This window comes from Leucopleurus acutus (genome assembly GCF_964270905.1).
Source record: "Leucopleurus acutus genome assembly, chromosome: 6".
NCBI lineage: Eukaryota > Metazoa > Chordata > Mammalia > Artiodactyla > Delphinidae > Leucopleurus > Leucopleurus acutus.
The window spans coordinates 90,655,513-90,678,226 of NC_139149.1; the positions used below are offsets into that span (position 1 = coordinate 90,655,513).

Consider the following 22,714-nt stretch of genomic DNA (forward strand, 5'->3'; position numbering starts at 1 on the left):
TTCATAAATTAATCCTTCTGGTGAAACACTTGCTACCAATAACCCTTACTTGAAAAACAATGGCAGAAACAGAAGGGGCCAAACTCAGCTGATTATTTTAGACATGCAGGCTGCCGGTGGTGGAATAATGCTCCTCGGTCACAGCTTACACACCACCCCCTTCAGTTCTATCTCAAATGTGGAAGTACCAGGATTCCCCATCTGGCACCCCTGCAATCCTAGACAGAAAAGGGAGGTCAATCTCACCACCCTCAACATTAACAAAGCGAATGTTGGGCTGAGCAACTTGGAACTTACATGTTGAAAGCTTTGGGGGAAGACATCTTCATAAGTAAACTGTCTTACTGGAATGTTCCTCTGAACCATATTAGAGCCTGAGGCAAAAGGAAAACTCCATCATACTGATCCTACCTCTATTAAAGATTTTTTATTTGTTCATCATGGATTTTTTTTGTATTAATTTTGATTTTTAAATAATATTACATTAAAATAATATTTATCTTGGTTACTGAGGGTTTAGTTTTGTTTTTGTTTTTTTTTTGGCATTCCCTTAAATTCTGTGCCCCAAACGAGCGCCTCACTCCCCTCACCTTAATCTCAGCCCTGCTCTGAACCCTTTTTCCTCACATAGGATGCATCGTGTGTCCCAATTATGTTCTTTCTACAGTGATTTCCCTTGGTATTAACATTATATTAAACCACCACTAACTCTTTTCGTGATTCCCAAGTTGCATCTCTATTATGATTGCTTTGAAAGGTCAATACCTCTGATTGGCTTGAAGTTTAGATTATCTTTTTGATTTACTTGAAAAGCACCTGCCTTTCCTTTCTGTTCTGGAACTTAGGTTTCCTTCCAGTGTGTATACAGAAGGCTTCACGTCCATCAGCCTCATCTGGCCTGTAGCTTCTGTCACACACACTGTCCCACCAGGGTCCCCTCTGACTTCTCTTCCACGTTACTCTCCATTCTCAATGCTTGTTTGTCTCTCCTTATTTTGTGAGAGTCTCATCTCTTTGAACTTTACAGTATCTTTAAAACACAACCTTTCCTCTTCTTTGCTGAAACCTCTCTGAAGAAACCCTGACAGCATCTCTTAGAGTAATTTCTACTTGAGCTATTTTAGTAATGACAACAATTTGATAAAATTAAAGTCATGAGAGTGGATCCGAATAGTACTAGGAATGGCCTCAAAGTAAAAAAAAATCACTTTCATCAGCTTCCTTTAAGTCCGCGCTGAATTCCGGCATTTTCGCCCCACACCAAATCCTTTATGTTCTAGAAGATTTAGGCACTGCCTTGGTCTACTGTCTTTACCTACTCTTCCCCTTATGCCTTCTTTGGCCTGCTTTCCAGTCTCTCTAAAAACACAGGTTTGCAACCGCCACCAAGGCTGATCTTTTAACCATATGTTTCATACTTGAAGAAGACAGGCTGCTTGTGTCAGGATATTTAGAGCTGGTAGGCAAGACACAAAGAAACACCTACAACTCAGAAGCAACCACAGACAGCCATAAATGAATGAGTGCGGCTGTGTGCCAATAAAACTTTTATTTATGGACACTGGAAAAAAAAAAAAAAGCACACGACACCTTCAAGTAGGAAACGTCTGTTCCCTGGTCTTCGTGTTGCCATTTGAGCGGAACTTCCTAGAGTAATATTCCCAGCTTCTTTCCCCAGTGCTTATCCAGCGCTCCTCACAGAAAAAAAAAATGAGGTATCTGACCGGGGAGTTTAGAAGAAGGACCTTGGCACGTCAGCTGGCCTGCAGGGAGCAGTTTTTTTGTCTGCTACGGCGAGAGGACATGGTCTTAGGGACTCCAGTTGTGACCACATGAATAAGTCTATCTAATTTAAGGGTCCATTCTATAATATTACATGTGATCTATGAGCGATGCATGCGATATCTTGATCTCCATCCTCCTGACCTCTAGAAGCAGAATGAAGAAGCATGATTTATTAACCCTGTAAAGCCTCTATACGGATGACGGCTCAGACAGGCAGGATCCACCGATGGGAGTGGGAAGGAAAGAGGGAGGTAATCAGGAAACCAGAGCATGCCTATTGGTGGGTGAAGGTCATTAAGAAGAGGGTCGTACAGGACAGCTGGGCTCAAGGGGTAGCCAGGAAATCCCCCACATTATTGGACACCTTTTACTCAGTTAAAATTCTTCATCTTAACAGCAGATGAGAAATATCATTTTCCTAAAGGTTTCCCATTCATTTTTAGGTCACAACAAGACCTCTCTTCATCCAAGAGAGAACCTCCCCCCCATGTTTTCTGGGGATAAAATGCAGTGATATATAATATTTGGCACTTTGGGTGCAACTGACATTTTGTAACATTTGAATTGTGCATAGTCAAGACAGTTTAATCGTCCCTCAAGTTATAGTGTCAAAGATGCTGACCTGCAAGGCTGCGAAAAGGCTAGCTTGAGGCTGTGTAATAAATCAGTAGCAGGGCTGTAAACAGAAGACTAGGCTCTTGTGCTCCTAATTTATTACTTATCCTACTGAGTCTGGATGCTTCCCAGCCACCAAATCATGTGTCTATTATTTTGTCTGGTCTCTAAAACTCTGGGGGTTGAGAAGAACAACTTTATTGGTAAAGGAAGAAAGAGACCAAGGCTTTCAAACTAAGTCTATCCTCTGTGTCAGAGGTATGGGCCTCGTGATTTAAGGGGGAAAGTGATTTTTAGCAAAGCTTTTGGTTCAGCCCCACATGATTTATTTACATTACTGGAAAAAATATGGACAAGACACAACCTTTGGTATACTAGTACAGACCTGGTTAGAATGATGATGACTATAGTTGATAATACTGTACTGTATACTTGAAAGTTGCTAAAAGAGTAGATGTTAAAAGTTCTCACCACCCAAAAAAAAAAAAAAACCAAGAAAAAAGTAACTGTGAGGTGACCTCTTTGTGGCAATCATTTCACAATATATACATGTATCAGATCATTGCATTGTACACCTTAACGTTACACAATGTTACTTGTGAATTACGTCTCAATAAAGCTGGATTTAAAAAAGAATGTGATTTTTCACTCTTTGGAAACTGATACAAGCCTACATGTCTTTGGTTTTGGAACCCTAGCTCCCATGTCTAGAAGTTGTGTATAGCATAAACTAGATTATTTTCAGTTAAAGGTAATATATAAAATTAATTTTGTTGATCATTTTTATTTATAGCCATTTAAAAAGGAAACACTCTACTTTAAACCAAGATATGAGAGTGGTACCTGGGTGAGAGAGCAGGAATCACAAAGTCATGGACATGTCCATCACCCCACCACCCTGAGCTGGGGCTCTGGGAGGGCTGTAGCCAGGCTGGGCAGCCCAAGGCCAGCCAGTTTCTTATCTGCTTCTGAAGCTGATCAGTTCCAGAGGGATCCAGGAAGATACCACCAGAAATCTCCCCTCCCCTGGCAGATGCAGTCAGTGCTGGAAGGCACCCACCAGTAGCTCACCAGAAATGAGGGAACAGGGTCAGTAGGCCATACCTTCCTCACTCTCTGAGGGGCAACCACAATATCACATCCTCTTTTCATCCAAGTTCTGTTTTTGCTGTGGAAATGGCCCACTCAATATCCTGAGCTGTTGTATCATAAAAAACTATCTGGTCCTTCTTCCTAGTTCCTGGGAGGGAGCTTCTAAAACCCTTGGAATTTCCTCAGTGACACAGGTATCTTTATTATTCATGAACCCCTTGGATCACAGTTGAGTTAATGCTAATGAAGTAAGTCCTGGTGGACCACGAAATAGCTTCAGGATGGGGGGTGGTCACCAGAATGATCAACCAGAGGATTAGAGACTTGGGACTATGAGCCTGCCTGACCTCTGGGGGAGGGAATGGGAGCTAGAGATTGAGTTCAATTCCAAAGTCAATGATTCAATCAATTGTGCCAATATAATGAAACCCCAATAAAAACTCTGGACACTGAAGCTCTGTGGAACATCCTGGTTGATGAACACATTGGTGTGCTGAGGGGTAGATGCACCCTGATTCCACGGGGAGAGGGCATGGAAGTTCTGTGTTTGGAGCCCTCCCTGATCTTGCCCTCTGAGTCTCTTCATTTGGCTGTTCCTTATTTGTATCCTTTCTAACAAAGCTGTAATAATACAGTCATTCCTGAGTATCCATGGGGTATTGGTTCCAGGATCCCCCTGTGGATAACAAAATCCACAGATGTTCAAGTCCTTTATATAAAAGGGTGTAGTATTTGCATATAACCTACATGCTGCCTCCCATATACTTTAAATCATCTCTAGATTACTTACAATCTCTAATACAATGTAAATGTTATGCAAATAGTTGCTGATGCCCAACAAATTCAAGTTTTGCTTTCTGGAACTTTTCTGGAGGTATTAGATCAGCATGATAGCAGAGGGAACTAAAAAGGTCCTAAGTTAGTCTGAGGGGTTGGTTGGAGAGGGTGTTCTTGAGAAAGGAATATTTAAGTAGTGACCTGAAGAATGCGTTGGGGGTAGTGGTGAGGATGGCAATATTCCAGGGAGAGGCAACTGCACATGGAGAGGCTTTGAGGCAGGTGGAAGGAAGTGGTACATTTGAGGAACAGAGTGAAGTCAGTGTGGCTGGAACTCAGTGTGGGAGAGAGTGACAAGAGGGCAAGAGTTGAAGGTTAGGAGGTGGGCAGGGGCCAAATCATGGGGGGGGGGCGGTCATTGTAAAAATGCTGGTCTTCATGTCAAAAGAAGCGGGAAGCCACTGCAAAATGGTAAAGAAGGTCTACCAGGGTCAATCTGAATTTTAATAAGATCATACTCGCTGTAGTTAAGACAAGATTTATAAAAGGTTAGAATGGAAGCAGGAAGCCTGGTTAGGAGGCCACTGTAGTCATCTATGTGAACGATGACCAGGCTGGGAGCAAAGAAGGTGAGGGAGGTAAAAGCTGTTTTCAAAATTCAAATACTAAATATGCTTATCAAGTATAAAATAAAAACATATCATTAGGATGTCTTAAAAAAAAGAAGCCAAAATGTGGGTCAAGGACTTGAGCTCATCACTTCCTTCATTTGTATACAGCACTGGGTAGAACCCTAAGAGAACATCATTGTAGTTTCCAGAATATAATGAGGATATGGAACCCTAGAGCTTATCAGCAGGTTGATACTAAATGGTTAAAATGTTGAATATATGTAGAAGAAACAGTTAAAGGAAATGAGCTTATATAACCTAGAGAAAACTGAAATATGACTTGATCCATTCACTAAGAACATTCTATGGGCTAGGCTGGTGGTTTCTCAAACTTTGTATGTGTGCAAATCAACTGGAAAGTTTGTGAAATCTCTAGGCCTGATCCTAGAGATACTGACTTCAACAGGTCTAGGGAAGAGTCCAACCAAGGCTCCCCACATCAAGCTCATGATTCACCATGCACATGGTGCTCCAATCACTAGTCTGAGAGGTGCTGGGGTCCTGCCCTCAAAAAAGTGAGACACAAGTCATAGGCCCAGGGGTCCAAGACAGTGGAGGTGGGTGGAGTCAAGCAGGAGGAATGCTCAGATTTACCTGGGGAATTAAGGCGGGGTTTGGGAAGAGTGGTCAAGGAAGGCTTAGAAACAAGTCTTTGACGGTATAAAGGATTTTTCACGCCTACAAGTCTTCAACAAAGCACAATACAAAACTGTACCCAAACACTGGCTGTCACCCCTGATCTCAGGGCACAATGCTTTGCAGGCCTGCTCCACTTTTCATCTGAAACATGTAAAGGAGTTTCATGTTGTTTTTTATTAATATAATTTAATTAAAACATTTTCTATATTAGCATATTTCAAGGTATAAAGTCTTGTCTACAGTCATATTTTCTTCTGCTAAAATGAACTTTTAGTTTACCCCCATGCCTCAATTTCTGGGACTGTATGTGGCCCATGTATGTTGAATGAATGAATGAATGACTAGATGAAAATATTAACGCAAGAAATAAGGTGGTATTAGGATAGTACCAGATTTCCTTATCTAGAGATGTATTTTTAAAATGGCAAGTTTTTCACTTAAGTATGTTTCTGCTTTTAGGCAGTATAATAGATTTTAGAAAACCTCTCCAGTAACTCTTACTCTTAGGACTTCATGAAAAGCTTAATTTTTCAAGGAACTTAGTTAGAAATTAAGAGAACCTACCCCAGTCTGTCCTAAAACCACACCAAGACCAATTTCCCTCCCAATGAAAGGTCAGTAAATAGAAACTTTTAACTCAACATAGAGTCCAATAGTATATTAACACTTACTTTAGAAGTTTAGCCGGAAATGAACACATGATGAGAACAATGTTAACCATAAAGGAAGCTACAAAAAGGGACAAGAACTTTCCAGACCAAAGTATAGCAACAAAGACTAGGAGAAATGAACAGCTTTAAAAAAAAAAAAAAAAAAAAGATAGCACAGCTATGGCCTATGAAGTTCAGGAAGGTCTATCAAAAGATCCCTATCTTCTGAAATTCAAAATGATTTTATTCTTCTGAAACATATCAAAGACCAACATGTGACTTCTGTGATGAGAATACCAGGAATAAATCAAAAAAGCAAATTTATATCCTATAAAATCAAACGGCCTACTTATATAAAGTGATCAAATCTCTCTGAATTTTAGGATGTGAAATAGTTCAAAACCCAAATTATGTAACATTCTTCTTCTTCCATAGTCATGGTACTATTTCAGTGTATATCACATTCTTCATATACATTTATTTTTATTTAAAATGAATTTCCTGGACCTAGAAACTTAGACTGCAAGAAAAGCAATTTATCCAATGACAAACATCAGAGTCAATAAAAAAAAAAAATTGCCTGTCCTCTTAGTCAAGTGATATTTCTAATGTTTTAAATTCTCTTACCCACAGGGAAAAGGTATTACTTATTAAATGAGGTTTAAATAGAGGATCACATTAATCTAATTTCCCCTAATCTTCTATAGACATTCAAAGAATCACAGAATGAGAAATAAAAAAGGGACCATACAGAGCAAAACCATCCCCTCTAAAATATCCCAGACAGATGGAAGTGTTGGAGGGAAACTCAAAGACCTTCGTGTGCTATAGTTACTTATTTAATTGGCTTCCAATTTTCAAGTTCTGTGAGGACACACAGTGGGATTATCTTGTTCACTAAACATCAAGCATAGTGCTTAGAACATAGTAGAACTTCAATAAATATTTGCAGAAGGGCTGAATTAATAAATCTCTTCATCCTGCAGAGGAGAACACGTAGCTCAGACAAGTTAGGCGACTGGACTTGAGGTTCTTCTGGTCTCATTGGCCAGGGCTCTTGCCACTCTACTCATTTTCACCCACGGCCATCAAACCCTCTTCAATAAGGGAAAAGCCATTCTACTCTGGGCATTTCTGTTACTTTGATCCAGTGGAATTACACAAAGTAAGCCTATTTTCTCTTCTAAATTGCAGCCTTCGAATAATGTGGAGACGACTTGTGTCCTCCCTATTCCAGGTTACATTTGTGTGGCATGGTTTTTAGTCCTTTCACTATCCTATCAGGTGTCAATAGATGTGGTTGGTTGTTCTTCCAGAGCAGCATCCATAACTGACATCTCCAGGTGGGGTCTGGCCACAGTGAGGATGTGTTCTCTTCTTTCTGGACCTGCTTTGTGAATGCATTTGGTGTAGCCACAACAGCACAAATGCTGGCTTCCCCATGGCTTCATCTGCATGCCCACATGAGCATGAGACCAGAAGAACCTACCTTCTATACTTGCCTTTAATTTTCTGAATATAAGTATAGTCCTATCTGAATATAAGTATAGTCCTATTAATCCCTACTAAATTTCACCTTGCTTGGTCCATTCCTCTAGCTTGTTTCAGAATCTCCATTCTCTCATTCAACATATTAGCTGTCCAACCTAGTTTTGAGATAGCTGCAAATTTGGTAAGTATGCCTATGATATCTTTATCCAGGTAATTATTGTCCTAGGTGGGCAAATAATAAAAATAGCTAATCCTTATATAGCACTTACCATGTGCCAGGCCCTGTTCCAAGCCCTTTTAACCCATTTCATTCTTACTACAAACTTCTGGGGTAGATGTGATTATTTTCCCACATCTGAGATTTTTAAATGGAGGTACAGAGAGGTTAAGTAATTTACCCAGAGTCACAGAGTTAGTGAGTAGCAGATCTAGAAACGTAGCCAGTCTGATTCCAGAGTTCTCGCTCTTAATTACTAAAGTGTGCTGCTTCTCATTGTTATCATGTACCTTTACTGACAACATTCTAGGCTGAAAGGAATCCATTAGTCAATAATCCTTGGGTAGAGCTGCCAATCATTCACCATTCACAAAATGACATAACTAAAGTCTCTGATAACCCAAGTTTCTCTGTCTTGAGGGTTTTGCCAAATGCTTTTCTGAACACTAAGCATGGATCTGACTTAACTGCCTAGTAATCCCTCATTTTTCCTTTGTGCATTTTCAACCAGACTATAAAGTCCTGGGGGTCCAGGCCACATCTATGCTTGTCTTATATCTCCCATCTCACCTACTACCTAATGAGCACATAACAGAAATTCAAGTTTTATCTTTGACAGATGGTACTAAAAGCTGAGGTGATGTTCCCCTGAGATTAATTCTGCAGGAAGTAGGAGGATAAAGTTTAAAATGCGGGAGTGAGGAGAGACACCCTTTAGCACTTGAGCTTTCAAGTTCTCTACAACAGGGATTCTCTGACATGAACTCAAACATGGATGTATGGGTCTCCAAACCAGTGGCCATGATGCTTGACCCCTTTGTCTCTCAGTCCCATCCAACCCCCCATACCCTTTTTTGGGGGTAGTTATTCTAGATGTCTTTGAAGAGCACAGCCTGCACCTCTCTCCCACTTAGATATCCTGAGGTGCCCGGTAGAGCATGTGTGTGGGGTACATGAAGGGTTTAATAAATGCTTGTTGAAATAAACCCTCCACTAAAACTCCACTTAAGGATTTTACTGTCAGCAACCCCTCCGTGGTCATATTCAAGGTTGGGGAAATAAAACTTAGCCCTCCAGCACGCACAAAAAACTAACTAACTAACTAACTAGAGATTACTTCTCTGGGAGATAACAATCAAATACACTCAAAAACAAAATAACTTAGACAATACAAAGTGAGAAGGCAACAATGGACTCAACAATTCTCATTTATCCAAGCTATTTATATGTTTTGAGGGGCATAGCTGAATCTTCCTTAATTGTTTTATTCTCCTCCAATTGGCTACTTGCCTATTCCTTAAGTCAAATAAATCTTCACTGTATTACTATCCCTAATAAGTGGGAGACAAATTTGAAAATAGTAGTAAAGATATCATGGAAAGTCAATGTCTTTTTACTTCTGTCTCTCATTGCCTTAGGAGATCTGGCATTTTGGCTACTAGAGGATACCCTAATTTTTCACACGGGAATCAAAACAGATTTTTGGCTATGCTAGAATTTGCTTTTTCAGGAGCATAAGTTATAAGTTGTATAACTTTCCTTCTTGGCACTTGAAAGCCTACAGACCTTTTTTACCTAGACTCACATGCACAATTAGTTCCCAAATTCAATTTCTCTTTTTCTTAAGAATGGCCATTCTGCATGATTTACTCTGAGGCCAATAAGTAAGTAACTATGCCCAACTCAGAAATATTGCTTACTTTCAGACTGGCGGCTATGTAATGAATAATTAACCACTCCATACTTTCTATCAGGGATGCTTATATTACCAGGGTAAAGGTATCCTTTATGTCTAAACGATGTCATAAAACAGGCCTTTGCCAGAAAGACGCCCTCATTTATCACATGAAATGCCATGTGGTATTAACAAGGTCGATACTGTTTGTTTAATATATTTTGCTTTCATAGGGGCTTGAAATGATTTGTTTTTGCAGCTGTAACAGAGTTAAATTAGGGATTTAGCTTCAGTTTAGCTAGTTGGGCATATATAACCAGGGGCTATTAATTATCTGCCTAGAGGCCTTTGGTCATCTTCCCACAATTTACAGCAATCTTGGGGTGCTGAGTTACACCACAAGCAGCCAGGTTCTATCCTAAAATAATCAATCTTGGCTTCTCAGGAACTGAGGGGAGATTAAATAATTCAAATTTTTATTTCTTATTCCACAACACCTCCAAAACACACACACATGTAAATGTTATGAGTGCACAGCTTCTTAGTTGAAAGACTAGCTTCAGACATCTGTTCCCACAAATGAGAAACTAAGAAAACAAAAACAAGAACACTTTTCTGACCTTAAAGAACCAATAATCAGCCCTCTTACCCTTTTCTCTCTTCTCACACAGCTGTTCTGCCTTAAATGGACCAGGGGGAGAGGAGGAAATTTGCTCCAAAGATAAATTTGTCAAAAGCATGCACTACAATCCTCATTCCTCACTACCTGCTTGTGAATGTCGGCTGGGAGCAACTGCTGAAAAGCTTGGGGTGGAGGGGTGGAGGGGTGGAGGGGTGGCGGGAAGCAAGGGGAGAGAAGAAGGGGAGAAAAGGGGCGGGGCAAAGAAAAACTGGAGTGCAATGCAAGCAAAAAGGAAATCTCACACTCAGACACACACACACTCACACTCAGACACACACACACTCACACTCACTCACTCAGACACACAAAGAGAGGGAGAAACGGCTCCCCCCACCTCAGGTCCTAACAACATACTTCTTTATCAGAGGTTCATTGTCAATCAATTAGCCGAGGCAGCAGGGGTCTGTGAGGTGGGGGGCACCCGTGGAAACAATGGGCAGTCCTGTTGTATTACTATTTAATCACTTCTGCTAAATAAATAGAGCAGCCCCAAGGTGCTGTCATGTCAAGGGAATTTATAACAAAAAAAACTTCATTTTTCATTGGTCATTCCTTTTCTCCCTTCAGGACAAGAGAGGGTTATTACTGTAGCCTTAAGTTCCATCTTTGTGTTTCTTGCCTTTGATTCCCACTCGGACCCTGCCACTTTCTGGCACTAATTTGTCAGGCTGAACAAAGAGAGGATTTGTACCTCCTGTAAGGTCTCAATTAGGAATGGCTTCTGCTGTATTATGTGCCATTCAGAGAGGACACAATGCCGGTAATTACAGGAATTTGCACTAAATGGCTGAAGAATTCACAGCAAAACTCCCCCCCCTCCCCTTGGGCTTACCCCTCCCAAGGGCTGGGGGGAAAAAAAGGAAAGCAAAATGCTCTGAATGCCAGAGAGATGTAATTACCAACAGCAGTCCCAAGAGGTTAAACAGCAGCCGAAGGAGTAAAACCATAAAAACTGACAGTGTGAGATGGTGGAGGGGATCCCCTCAGCCCACTGTTTTCTTGCTGTCTCTCGCGTTAACATTTTCAATTTCAGTTCAGAATCAGGAACACTGCCCCACAGTGGGCTGTCCGATTTCACCTTCAGATTACAAAGCAGTAAGACACTTCAAGACCGGAGCTTTGCATCTCTTGTAGCATCTATTAAAAAAAAGGGCCTGGGCCCTTTTATCACAATACTCAATTGCTAGGTTTCTTGTTTGTTGGGAAATTAGAGGAAGAAATCTGTATGTATTAGTGCCAAGAAAACCATGCATCTATTGAGGGGAAATAGATATGTACACATGTCTAATTCCAGAAGAAAACCGGGCTACTGCCTTATAATTGAATTTATACAGCATTTTGTGAACAACCTCATTTAGAACCACTTACAGGTACATACCCCATAAATATTTTAATAAGCTGCACAGTCGTTTGTCTTAGCATTAATATTTTAACACTACAGATGCCCCATTGCCGAACATAATTTTGAATCCCAACCAGTGACTTCATTAAAGAAAGATTCCTCATTTTCTGCTACAGATGTGTTTCTGTAAAGCTGTGCTAAAGCACCAGCAAATTAATTGTTCTTAAACACCACTTTCCTCACGTGCTCCTCTGCTCAGGAACGTTCTGGGACTTCAGGGTCAAACATGAAGTTCAACCTTATCAAACTGCCCTTTTTTTTGTAGGTCAGAAATGACTGTCTGCAATTTCACAGAGTTCCACATGGCACCACCTCTGACAGCTCTCTAATCTGACCTGTGGGCCTAACTTCCGCAGCCCAGCTCACAGTTGCCATTTGGCATTGGTGATGTGAACATCTGATTAGTGTCTGTTTTCCCCAGGGGACTGCAAGTTCCATGAAGGCAGGGACAGGGACCACGTTTGCTTTCTCGCAGCACTGACTCGTCCAGGTGCACCTGAGTTTGGGGCATGTGGTCAGAAACTCAGCGCACAATAAATGGTAGAATGAATGGAAGAACGTGATTTTCAAAGGCATGTTCTCAGGAATAAGGAGCAGCAAATATAAAGGCCCTGGAGGCATGAATGACCAAGGTAGGTTCCGGAACAGCAAGAAGACCACTGTAGCTGGGTTTCCTAATAGAGGGCAGCCATGGATCTGTAGAGGAAGCCATGGAACAAACCACACATAATCAAATACAACTATAAAAAGTTCAAGCACATGTTAAGAAATACACAGTTATGCACAAGCATGTATTTTTAAAACCGTAACCTCAGGCATTTGGGGATGGTCAGAGTCCATTTTCTCTGCAAGGGCTCTTTAAGTTTCAAAAAAGGATATAGAAAATTCTTCACCTACAGAAAGAATTTAGCGAAGTGAGGCCAACTGCACTATTTTGTAGATTTAAAAGCCAACATTTGTGGCTCCCCCAAATAGCATCTGAATGACATCATGATAAAGAGCTGCTCAGTGCAATCTTCCACTTTTAAAGTTTATTCATCAAAAATATTTAAAGGGGGAGGGACTAAGTGGACATAAATAGTTGTAGCCTAAAGAGGCTCACTTAAACCATGAAATACTGTGAATTAGCTCCTCCCTAAAATGATAAAGCCAAGATTCAACTAAAAACGATTTACTGGACTTTTTGACAGTTTGGGAGGTAAACATGCTATACAACCAGATTTTTCACTGAATGTGTGTTTTTATGAGGATGAAAAGTTAGGGGACACAAGTACTAAATGAATAAACAGCTGGTTTAGATTAACTGTGTTTGTGAGAAACATAAATCAATTTTTAAAGTTCCATCTGCTATAATAATCTTTGATATAATAAACAGCCTCCCAGATAATTTAGAAAACATTCAGAGGCTTGCTTACCAAGTTTTGATATTTTTCTTTTGAGACTCTGCCCCCTACAGGAGATGAAGTATTCCTACCTGAGGTAGGAAACCGGTATTCCAGGCACGCTTACCCATAACCCACGTGTACCACAAAGCAACGGAGCGTAGCAGTTTCTGATGGAAGAGGGGGCACTGAAGTGAAATTAAAAATTTCTACTTGAGAGTCAGCCGCACTGTACAAATTAGGACTGACTTCTCCACATGCCAAATGAGAAACCTACCTGTGCCCCATTAGAACCCCAAATCAAAGCATGAAGGTAAAAGCTGGGCAGCAAAGGAGTTTTAGACTACATTACCCCTGTCTCCTGGGTTCCCTATTACCACCCATCCCCACCCTATTCTCCAGCCAGCTATTCAGTGAGCACCTGATTCACACAGCAAAGGGCAGCATCCTAAAACACGGACCCTAAAGCAGCTGCCCCAAGTTCTATCCCAGCCCATCATGTGATCCTTTTCCTACTCTTTTCCACTTAGCTTCCTTCTCCCTGTCTCTCCTACTCAACTTTCTATGCCTTTTTCCTGTTTTAATTTCTCCATCTGCTAGATGTGGTAGACCTGCTGAATGGTACCCTCTACCTGCATCTCTCCTTCCTCTAAGTGTCAGAAATGCTACTCAGGTGGTACAGAATGTGGGCAGGGCACACTCCATCAGGAAGCAAACTTAGGAGAGGAAGGTGAAGTAGGAGCCAACAAAGGGACCATCTTTTCTAACACCTGAGGCTTTTCTTGCCTCTTTTACTAGAAAGTTTCCCGGTTCATACTCTGGTCTCTCCCTTGAAAATTAAGCTGAGCTGTTCTCCCTGATTCCAATAACAAAGCAGATTTGTTGCCCCTCTCCGCAGTCTAAAGCCACAGGAGTGTACCATAATTCCAGCATGTCCACAGAGTAAGCACTTATAAATTATTGTTGAATGGCGGAACTTTGAAATATAATATATGCACTAGTAAAATAAGACACTGAAATGTCAATAATTTCTAAAAACTGTGCTAAAACCAGCATCTCCTTAGTTCAAAAGCATTTTCCAAAAGTAGCTGCTGACTTAACACAAGGTCACTCATGCCTGCACACATACGGCCCTCACCTAGTACAGCTTCTTTATCGGCTCGGGGTTGCTGGTCTCTCCCATCCCACCCTGCAAGTGTCTGCTTCCCAGTTACTGAGGCCCTCCAGACAGAGCAGGGATGATTTACTTAATCTCCCCTTTGGGTAAATTATTTTTCAGTAGTAAAGGCGATCATCATAACTAACTTAAATTCAAAGTTTCACTGTGCCACCACTATTTGGCTTTTCAATGCAGGAACAAGCACGAAATTGAAAATTTAGTCTTGACTGGTGGTGACTTCCCTGTTCATTTCTAAACAACATACTTAAATCTGATACACTTGAATTGAAATTTTCCAAATCAGGCTTCCAATTAAAGCTACCTTCATGGTAAATTTCTTGTGACAAATTGTGGGGTTTACTGAAATAACTTGATTGCATTTACAGGAGATATATAGACTTGGTTTAGTGCGGGTTGTTTTCTTTCTGGTTTACTGTCTGGGGGAAGGTGAGAGGAAGGGTGAGGAGGGGAGAGAAGCAGTAATAGGGTTTTAAGAACTAACAGATGACTGCCTTGGCCTCCACCTTGTATCTCACCCTCCACAGCAGTTCCAGTAGCCCCAGGCTTCCCCAGGATGAGGCACCGGCCCATCGTGACTCAGAGGTCATCTGCTGAATCATCTTAGCCCTGCTCTTAGCCACCTCCAGGTTTTCTGTCGAGGCTGACTTTCTGGATCCTACCTTAACAGGGTTTGACAAGGTCATGATCAATGACGTTACTGACTACAGACATTTTCCTCGCCTAAGGAGTGCTAGTGGGTCAGCCTTGGGCTTGAATGTCTCTTAGGAGACAATCTGTGACATCCACATTCCCAGCGACCTTTATTTAAGAAGGCTGAGGAAATGTCACCACAGCAGACTCAGGAAGCCTAAATTCTAGCCTGGTATGCTTCAGCCAAGTCATTCTGATTCAGTGGGTAGATCAGAGCTGCTTCTACTTACTTCACCAGCATGGTATGAAGACGGACAGATGGTTTAATATAGCACACTCCTTAAAGGAGACATGCCTTTTAAACAAGAGGTAGCCAGGACTGGTCTCTTGACGGGATTTTTAAAGTGAATTCCAATTGTGGGATTCAGGATTATTCTTTAATGAGCTTTAGGCTGAAAATATGTTTCATACCTGCACATTTGAAACTCTGAGCAGTGAGTCCTCGTTCCAAAGACAAAGTCGTCAGGATGCTGAGGAAGCTGGTGGTCACAGACTGGCGTTTGTTCTTCCTGAGTTCATGCCCACCCATCTGATCCTTGGGTTTGGTCCTCAGCGTGACCTGCAGGTTTTGTTCTGAACTCCTTGCCGCATTGGCAGCCGTTTTCAGAGCCTCCATCCACTCCTGGGCCCTCTGCCGGGTCTCAGCACGGAGGCGGAGGACATCTTGGGGGAAAATGACTTGAAAGCAAGAGTCACAGTCATCCAGGTTGTCCATCTGGACGGCCAGACACACATCCACATTGTAGCTCAGCAGGGGATCCTCGTCCAGCTTGCCAGGCTGAAAAGCCATCAGGTAGGCCGGGCTCAGGACAAACGTAAATGCCTTCCAGTTGTTTTGGATGGTCAGCCTGTACAGCGTCCCCGATTTGAGGATGTTTTGGTACTCTTTGGGGCTATCCAAGACAGGGGATGGCACGAGCAGCTCACTGGATTTCTTCTGCAAACAATGATTCTGTGGACAGTCGGCATGATGACCGAGCCCCGGTGAGTCAGCCAGCTCCTCTGGCCGTCCCATGTAAGCAGGCGTGGCGGCGTGCACACCTTCCCAAAGCTTCTGCCCCCAGTCCAAAGCCTCCCATGGCGACTCTGCCTTTAGCTGCAGCTGAGTGTTGTCATACAGAACAGTATCCACCAGCCTGGCCTCAAGGTTGCCCAGAACAGATATGCTCTGGAAGTGTGACAGCTGATACGTTCCACAGAGGTTCTGATTCCCACTGCTGTCGAGGCTGTAGAAGTATAAGCTGTAGGGGGAGAGTTCTGCGTAACAGCTTTGCCAGTAATTGTCATGGTCCTTCCGAATCTCCAGGTAACCCTTTTTCAGAATGTTTGGGAATGCCTCCTTGTGTTCTAGAAAGAAAGGAAAAAAAAATAAAAGGAAGCAACATATTAATCCATTAATATGAATGAACAAATGAGATTGAAAAGGCAGGTGCCAGAAACCAAACGGATCAGGGGTTGACATCCTTCTGGCCCAAGAGTAAGTACTGGGGAGTGGGGTGTTGGGGTTTCATGGTCAATGTGACATGCAGAAGTCCGTTCGGAAAACAGAAACACTGAATGACTGGGACTATGCCATGTGGGCCCATGAAACAACTGCGCTTTGCCAGGATTTCTTGTTTTCTAGATGACGTTCTACAGAGTACCAAATACGAGAGAGAGAATGTTCCTCCTGCCACCTGACCTAACTCCCTGCTAATACTCATCTTTCTTTAGGTAGGTAAAGCCAGGAAGGGCCAGTGGAGAGACCAGAGCATGAAGTGCACTGCACTTCTCATAAACTCCTGTTTCTCAGATGCCCCCATCAGTCTTCAAGGCCAGGCCATGAGCCTTCTGGCTCATAACCAGTTCTCCAGCCATGCCTCAACTACTCACTTCTTAGATCTCTGCTTGGATAGCAGTTCCTCTCACCTCTGAGCCTGCTTATGCTGTTCCCTCCGCTTGCAATGCCCCTTTCTCACCACTTCCACCAGCTATGACACACTTACTCTTCACTCAGCCATCCTCTCTTCCAGAAAGGGAGTTTGTCCCGACTCTCCCAACCCCACTCCCTCGCCTGCACAGACACATCCCTCGGTCAGTATCAGGGATCCTTACTATATTATTCCTCTCTAATGGGCTCTCATCAGTCTGTATTATAAAACAGTTTATAATTTTTAAATTATAAAAATAATTTATAATTTTTAAAGAAGTGTGTCTTCGCCACTGGTCTGTAAGCTCCACTGAGGACAGGGGCAAGGCCTGTCCTGTCATCCTTATATCACAGCACATAGTGTAATGCCTGGTACACAGTAGGTACTTAGTAAGTACTTGTTGAATTAGAATAGAAATAAAGCTTCTACTATAATGTCCAGCATACAATAGGTATAATTCCCTTCCCTTCTCTTCCCCTGTGTTTCACAAGTTCATCTGGTCATGCCATCTTTAATCAATGATTAGCTGCAACAGATACAAATTTCATACTTTAATAAAAGGGGACTGTCACTTGGGAGATGTCCTGATACTTTCAACAGGCATGAAAATGAGGGAGCTCTCCTCCCTAGTACAGCTTTTCATTTCTGAGATGTTTCTCAATCTTTTTGCTGACACACTTCGGAGACAGTCATAAACTAATTGAGTCACTCCCTGAAGAAGAGAAATCACATTCCCAAAGGGTATGATTTCTGATCTTGGCTGGAGAAAAAAAAAAAAAAAAAGAGTAACACAGATCTAGATCTTCAAATAGCAAAAACCAAAAGAGAAAATGAGAGAAATGTGGCAGAGAAAAGCCAGTTTTACCTGCTTTACATCTCTGCTCCTGACATTCATCAGTATTTCTGTGGTAATTCAAAAGCCATTAATTTCTTGCAACCCACACTAATCCCTTTGCAGAGAGAGATAATGGATGCCTATTCTCCGTTTTCTTTTCTGATAATGCAGTAAGAGAGGCAGTGCTGTTAGAGACACTGATGCCACCTCTCCTCTCATTTCCATCAGGTGCCGATGACAGTTCAACCTTTTCCATAATAAGACCCATAACCTCGCATCCCTCCATCCCCATCCCTCCTGTGACCTAACAGCTCAGGCATGTATCCCTGAATAAAATAAAAACCATCTCTCTTGCTTTTAGCTAGGAATTTTCCTCTCCTTTTCTTTCCTCCCTGAGAGCTTTTTACAACAGCTTCCACGAATTAGAAATTCTAACTATAATTGGACCCAAGCCAGAAGCAAACCTCACTCCTTTCTGACTGTATAAGCTAGGGTGTCAGATGCCAGCTTGGGTGGACTGAAAAGAAGTCTAACAGGGAGTCTCAAAAGTTCCCCCACCTTCTTGCTGCAAAATAAGGTAAAGAACGCACTGTGTTTCAATATCTTCTCCCCACCTCGGCTCAGCCCTCTCTAAATAGGTATGTTAAATTGAGATAGAAAAGAGGGGTGTTAATCATAGGAAATGGTCCATCCTTATAGGCTGCAGTTTGTAGTGTAATTTCTTGGAAAAGAAGAGAACAGATGTGATCAGGAAACTATTCTCAGCATGTATTCCTTTCTGGAGGGCCTGTTTATTTCAATCCTTATTAATACGTTGTGTGTGAAGTATTAATTATCTGACTGTAGAGGGCTGGAGAACTACCATTTCTCTTTAATCTCTAGCTGCTACTTTCTACTGAATCTGAAGTTTATTTTGAATATTTTTGCTATTGACAAATCAGAAGTTATATACTTAAATCTAAGCTTTCGCTAATTTACTATAGTTCAACTTTTGTTTCCCTGGACCATATCATTTCATCACATACATTCTTCTAAAGTGTTCCATTTCACGAATGAACAATATGACCTCTGTCTTAATTAATATCATAAATGGTTCAGGTAGAACAGCTGACAAAGATTATCGCCGTTTCCCCAATGAAAATAGAGAAAGGTGATCAAAATGAATCACTGTGTCTGTAAATTTCATACTGAAACCATAAGAGAGTAATTCCCTTGTGAAAAACAGCAAGAAGCAAAAACAAAAACATAAACAAAAAGAACTTGAGAACTCTTTGCTTCCCCACTGCTTTCCACTGTGGCTAGTTACAAAGACCTGGGTCAGTTCCTCCTCAACAAAGACCCCTTTTCCTTCTCCCCCTGGTCCCACAGTACCCAGCGCAGTGGCTTAAGGACAAAAATTGCTACTGATTGACGAGGAAGAGGGGATTTTTCCCCCTCATGAACCTCATTCATTTCTGTACTGCCAACCCACTGAAGAGTTCCTCTTTTGCCATTATTTCCTCTTTCTGTTCTCAAAAAAGTTCCCATTCTCAGGCCACCATCTTAATCAAGATCTTAAATGGGCTCCCATTTCAAGCCCTCCCCCCGCACCCCACCATGTCACACTCAGTTACCGGGGTAACCTTTCTGGATCACTCATAACCTTTCCCATGCCCTCCCCATCAGCCCAAAACCCTGCACAAGTTTCCTGGTGCTACACAATAAAGTCCAAACTCCTTAGACTGGCCTTAACACATTTTCTCATGGAAAATTTCAAACACAGTTAAAGGCATGGAGAGTAAACTGGACACCTGTGGGCTCACCCCTTAGCTTAAAAGTCATCAGGTTTCCGCTATTCTTGTTTCCTCTTTCCCACTCCTCTCCAACTCTTGCTTTTTATTGTTTTTTGTTTGTTTTTGCTGGAATACTTGAAAGCAAATTGCAGACATTTTATCATTTCTACTGTAAATATTTCAGGCTGTATTTCTAACAGATAAGAATATATATATATATATATATATACCAGTTTCACACCCAAAACATGAATAATTCCTTATCCAATACCCAGTCTGTATCTCATTTCCCCAGATTCTCTCAAAAAATTTCTTTATACAGATGGTTTGCTCGATTTAGGTCCACACCTTGATTTGGCTGGTAGGTCTCTTAAGCCTCTTTAAATCTATAACAGTTCCCTCTTTCTCCTTTTTTTTTTTCATGCCATGTATTTATTGAAGAAATTCATTCCTTTGTCCTGTAGAATTTCTCACATTCTGGATTTGGCTGAGTGTATCTTCACGGTATCAGTCAAATGCTCCTGTTTCCCAGGTTTTCCATCAACTGCTAGTTACTTATTTTATTATTATTTTTTAAAATATTTACCTATTTATTTGGTTGACCGAGTCTTAGTAGCGGCAGGCAGGCTCCTTAGTTGCAGCTCGCCAGCTTCTCAGCTGCGGCATGTATGTGGGATCTAGTCCTCTGACCAGGGGTAAAACCCAGGCCCCCTGCATTGGGAGCAGAGTCAACCACTGCGCCACCAGGGAAGTCCCTCATCTGCTATTTAGATCTCAAGATCCAGTTAGGTTTTTTTGTGTGTTTTTTTCGTGCAAGAATATGTTACAGGTGGTTGTCCTACTTGCAGGGATATGGAGATTGATTAGGAGGTTCAGATGAGGTTAGCCTGACCCCTCCGTTTTGAGTTTCCCCAGGGACCTTTCACACTGCAGCCACTCTCTTCCATTCCCCACACTCCAGCCAGGGGACTTGCTGTGGCTTCCATTACTGGCCCCTCCCGACCTTCAGGCATTTTCTCTCACTGTTCTCCCTGCCTAGATTTCCCTGCATCTCTGCTTGTCCATGTTTTCATCATACATGAGAGCCAGTATAAAATCTCACCTTTTCCTGAAGCCTTTCTTTGTCCCCTCTAGTTGAACACAGCTGTCCTCCTCTGAAGCCCCATGGCTCTATGGCTACACCACCCTGATGACTCATATTTCAGATACTATTTCACACTCATCAAATATGTACTAAGTTATATAATAAAAGTATTCCAAGAAAATCAATAAGAAATGATTTTAAAAAGTTTCTGCCTCCACATCCCGGCACCCACAATCCTTCTGCCCAGACTGTAGAGCGTTTGATCGGAAGTCTTTAGACAGTATACATACGTAATAATAATATTATAAATAATAATTGGGCATGTTCACATATATTAGCATATGTAACTAAAATGTGCTTCTATTTGGGTTACTTTATGCAATTCTGTTTTTTTAAAAACCAGCATGTCCCAGATCACAATAAATGAAACATTTAGGTAAACGTTTAATTTACCAAGAAAGTCTGAACTGCCTGAGTCAACACCATGAATGATGTCATAAGAATAGGACTTCAAAGATCAGACAATAGTTTAAAATGAAAGATAAAGAGCAACATTTTAACATTTTCAAAGAACTCAAAAGCCTATGTGGTGTCAGTATTCCAAATCAAAATTATCTAGGCAAATTTAAAGGAAACATTTAAGTTCTTACAACAAGATGAATAAATGTGAAAGGAAGCCGAAGTAGAGAGTGAATGGAGTACCACGATGCTACAGAATCACATTCCGTCCTAGACAAGCCCAAAAGGACTGCCCCTCAAAGTTCAACAGATTTATTACATTTCCTTTGCCCTTCATCATCTTTCTTTTCAGTTTCTCTACAGGTTATCTAGGCTATTGTTAGCTAAAAGGATAGATGATTTTTAAGATCTGAAAGCCTAGGAAACAGGATTTACAACTACACATGGGCTCAAAACTAAGGGAGCAAAGCAATTTGACACACATTTACTGAGTACCAACTATGTGCAAAGTAGAACACTAAGCTTTACTGGAGACCCAAAGATGACAGAGGTCCTCAAGATGCTTACAATTCAGTTTTGGCAAATGACTCTAATAGGAGGCTTCCAGGTCAATGATAAAGGAGGAACCATAGCGCCACTTCAGAACAAAGACACTTCTATGATTTGGCTCTTCTTCATGAATGGCCAGTGCCAATGACCTGTACTCAACCGCTACTGTCTCTTGACTTCCAGATCCCATCCCCAGCCTCCCAGACTACAGTGCCACTTGGTTCAACCTCACCTCACAGCTCTGACCCAGGTGCTGCCAGCACTACATGACAGCCTAGAGCATGGGAGAATGTGACTAGACTCCCTCAGATACAGACAACCTGAGAACCGTCTGTCTACTCACTGGCCAGCCCCACTTCCTCCTCCAAGACTGCACGCTTCTCTGAGGTTAGTTACAACCTCTAGGCTTCAGGACTCAGCCCTAGTCCTCAACTCCAATTTCTGGACTTCCCCTCTTACTGAATGGCCTGCTCTTAGCTCCACGCACCCTCGGAGTAATAGCCCCTTCTGGCACTGTCTGACGCAGAGACAGGAGGCAACTTTCACTGACTGCTACTGACTGCCTGGAACCCTGTACTGAGAAAGATGCTGAGGCCACATCCAGACTCAGTGGGGAAAAAGCACCATGATGTCACTGAGGTGGGAAAAGATACATGTTATGTATTTGCCATCTGGTTTTAGGATATTTACAAACATAGGTCCTCCCCCTCTTTGATTCCAGAGACCTAATTCTCTCTTCCACAACAGTAACATCCTAGACCTCTTAGACCTCTTCATCACAAAGTATTTTCCAACTTCCAATGCAGTACTCCTTCATTCTTCTCACTCCTCCACCTCCCCTACCTTCCATTCCATCCTTATAAGGACCTTTAAACATGAAGCCCTTCTACCTCACCCCTTAAAGTCTCTTCCTTGTTTCACCGGACTCCCTCCTCTAGACTCTGTAGTCAATAGTTAAAACTTGTTTGCTCAGACTTCCCAGATTTAAGCACCAACTCTGGATCGTTACCATCGTCTATTTAAGACCAGCATGCTCGAGGAAGACTCAGAAGTATTAACACAGGTATGTTAGTTCATTTCAACTGCTATAACAAAACACCATAATCTGGGTACCTTGTAAACAACAGAAATTTATTTCTCACAGCTCTGGAGGCTGG

General features: G+C 41.8%; 1 protein-coding gene across 3 annotated transcripts in view; it reads right to left on the bottom strand.

The window, feature by feature from the left end:
* Positions 1-22,714, bottom strand: part of PLEKHM3 (pleckstrin homology domain containing M3) — a 182,780-nt gene that overhangs the window by 123,297 nt on the left and 36,769 nt on the right. For all 3 annotated transcript variants that reach the window (XM_082840801.1, XM_082840803.1, XM_082840802.1), the window contains exon 3: positions 15,360-16,295. In XM_082840801.1, coding sequence (XP_082696927.1) covers positions 15,360-16,295 — 936 coding nt within the window. The remainder of the gene's footprint in view (positions 1-15,359; positions 16,296-22,714) is intronic.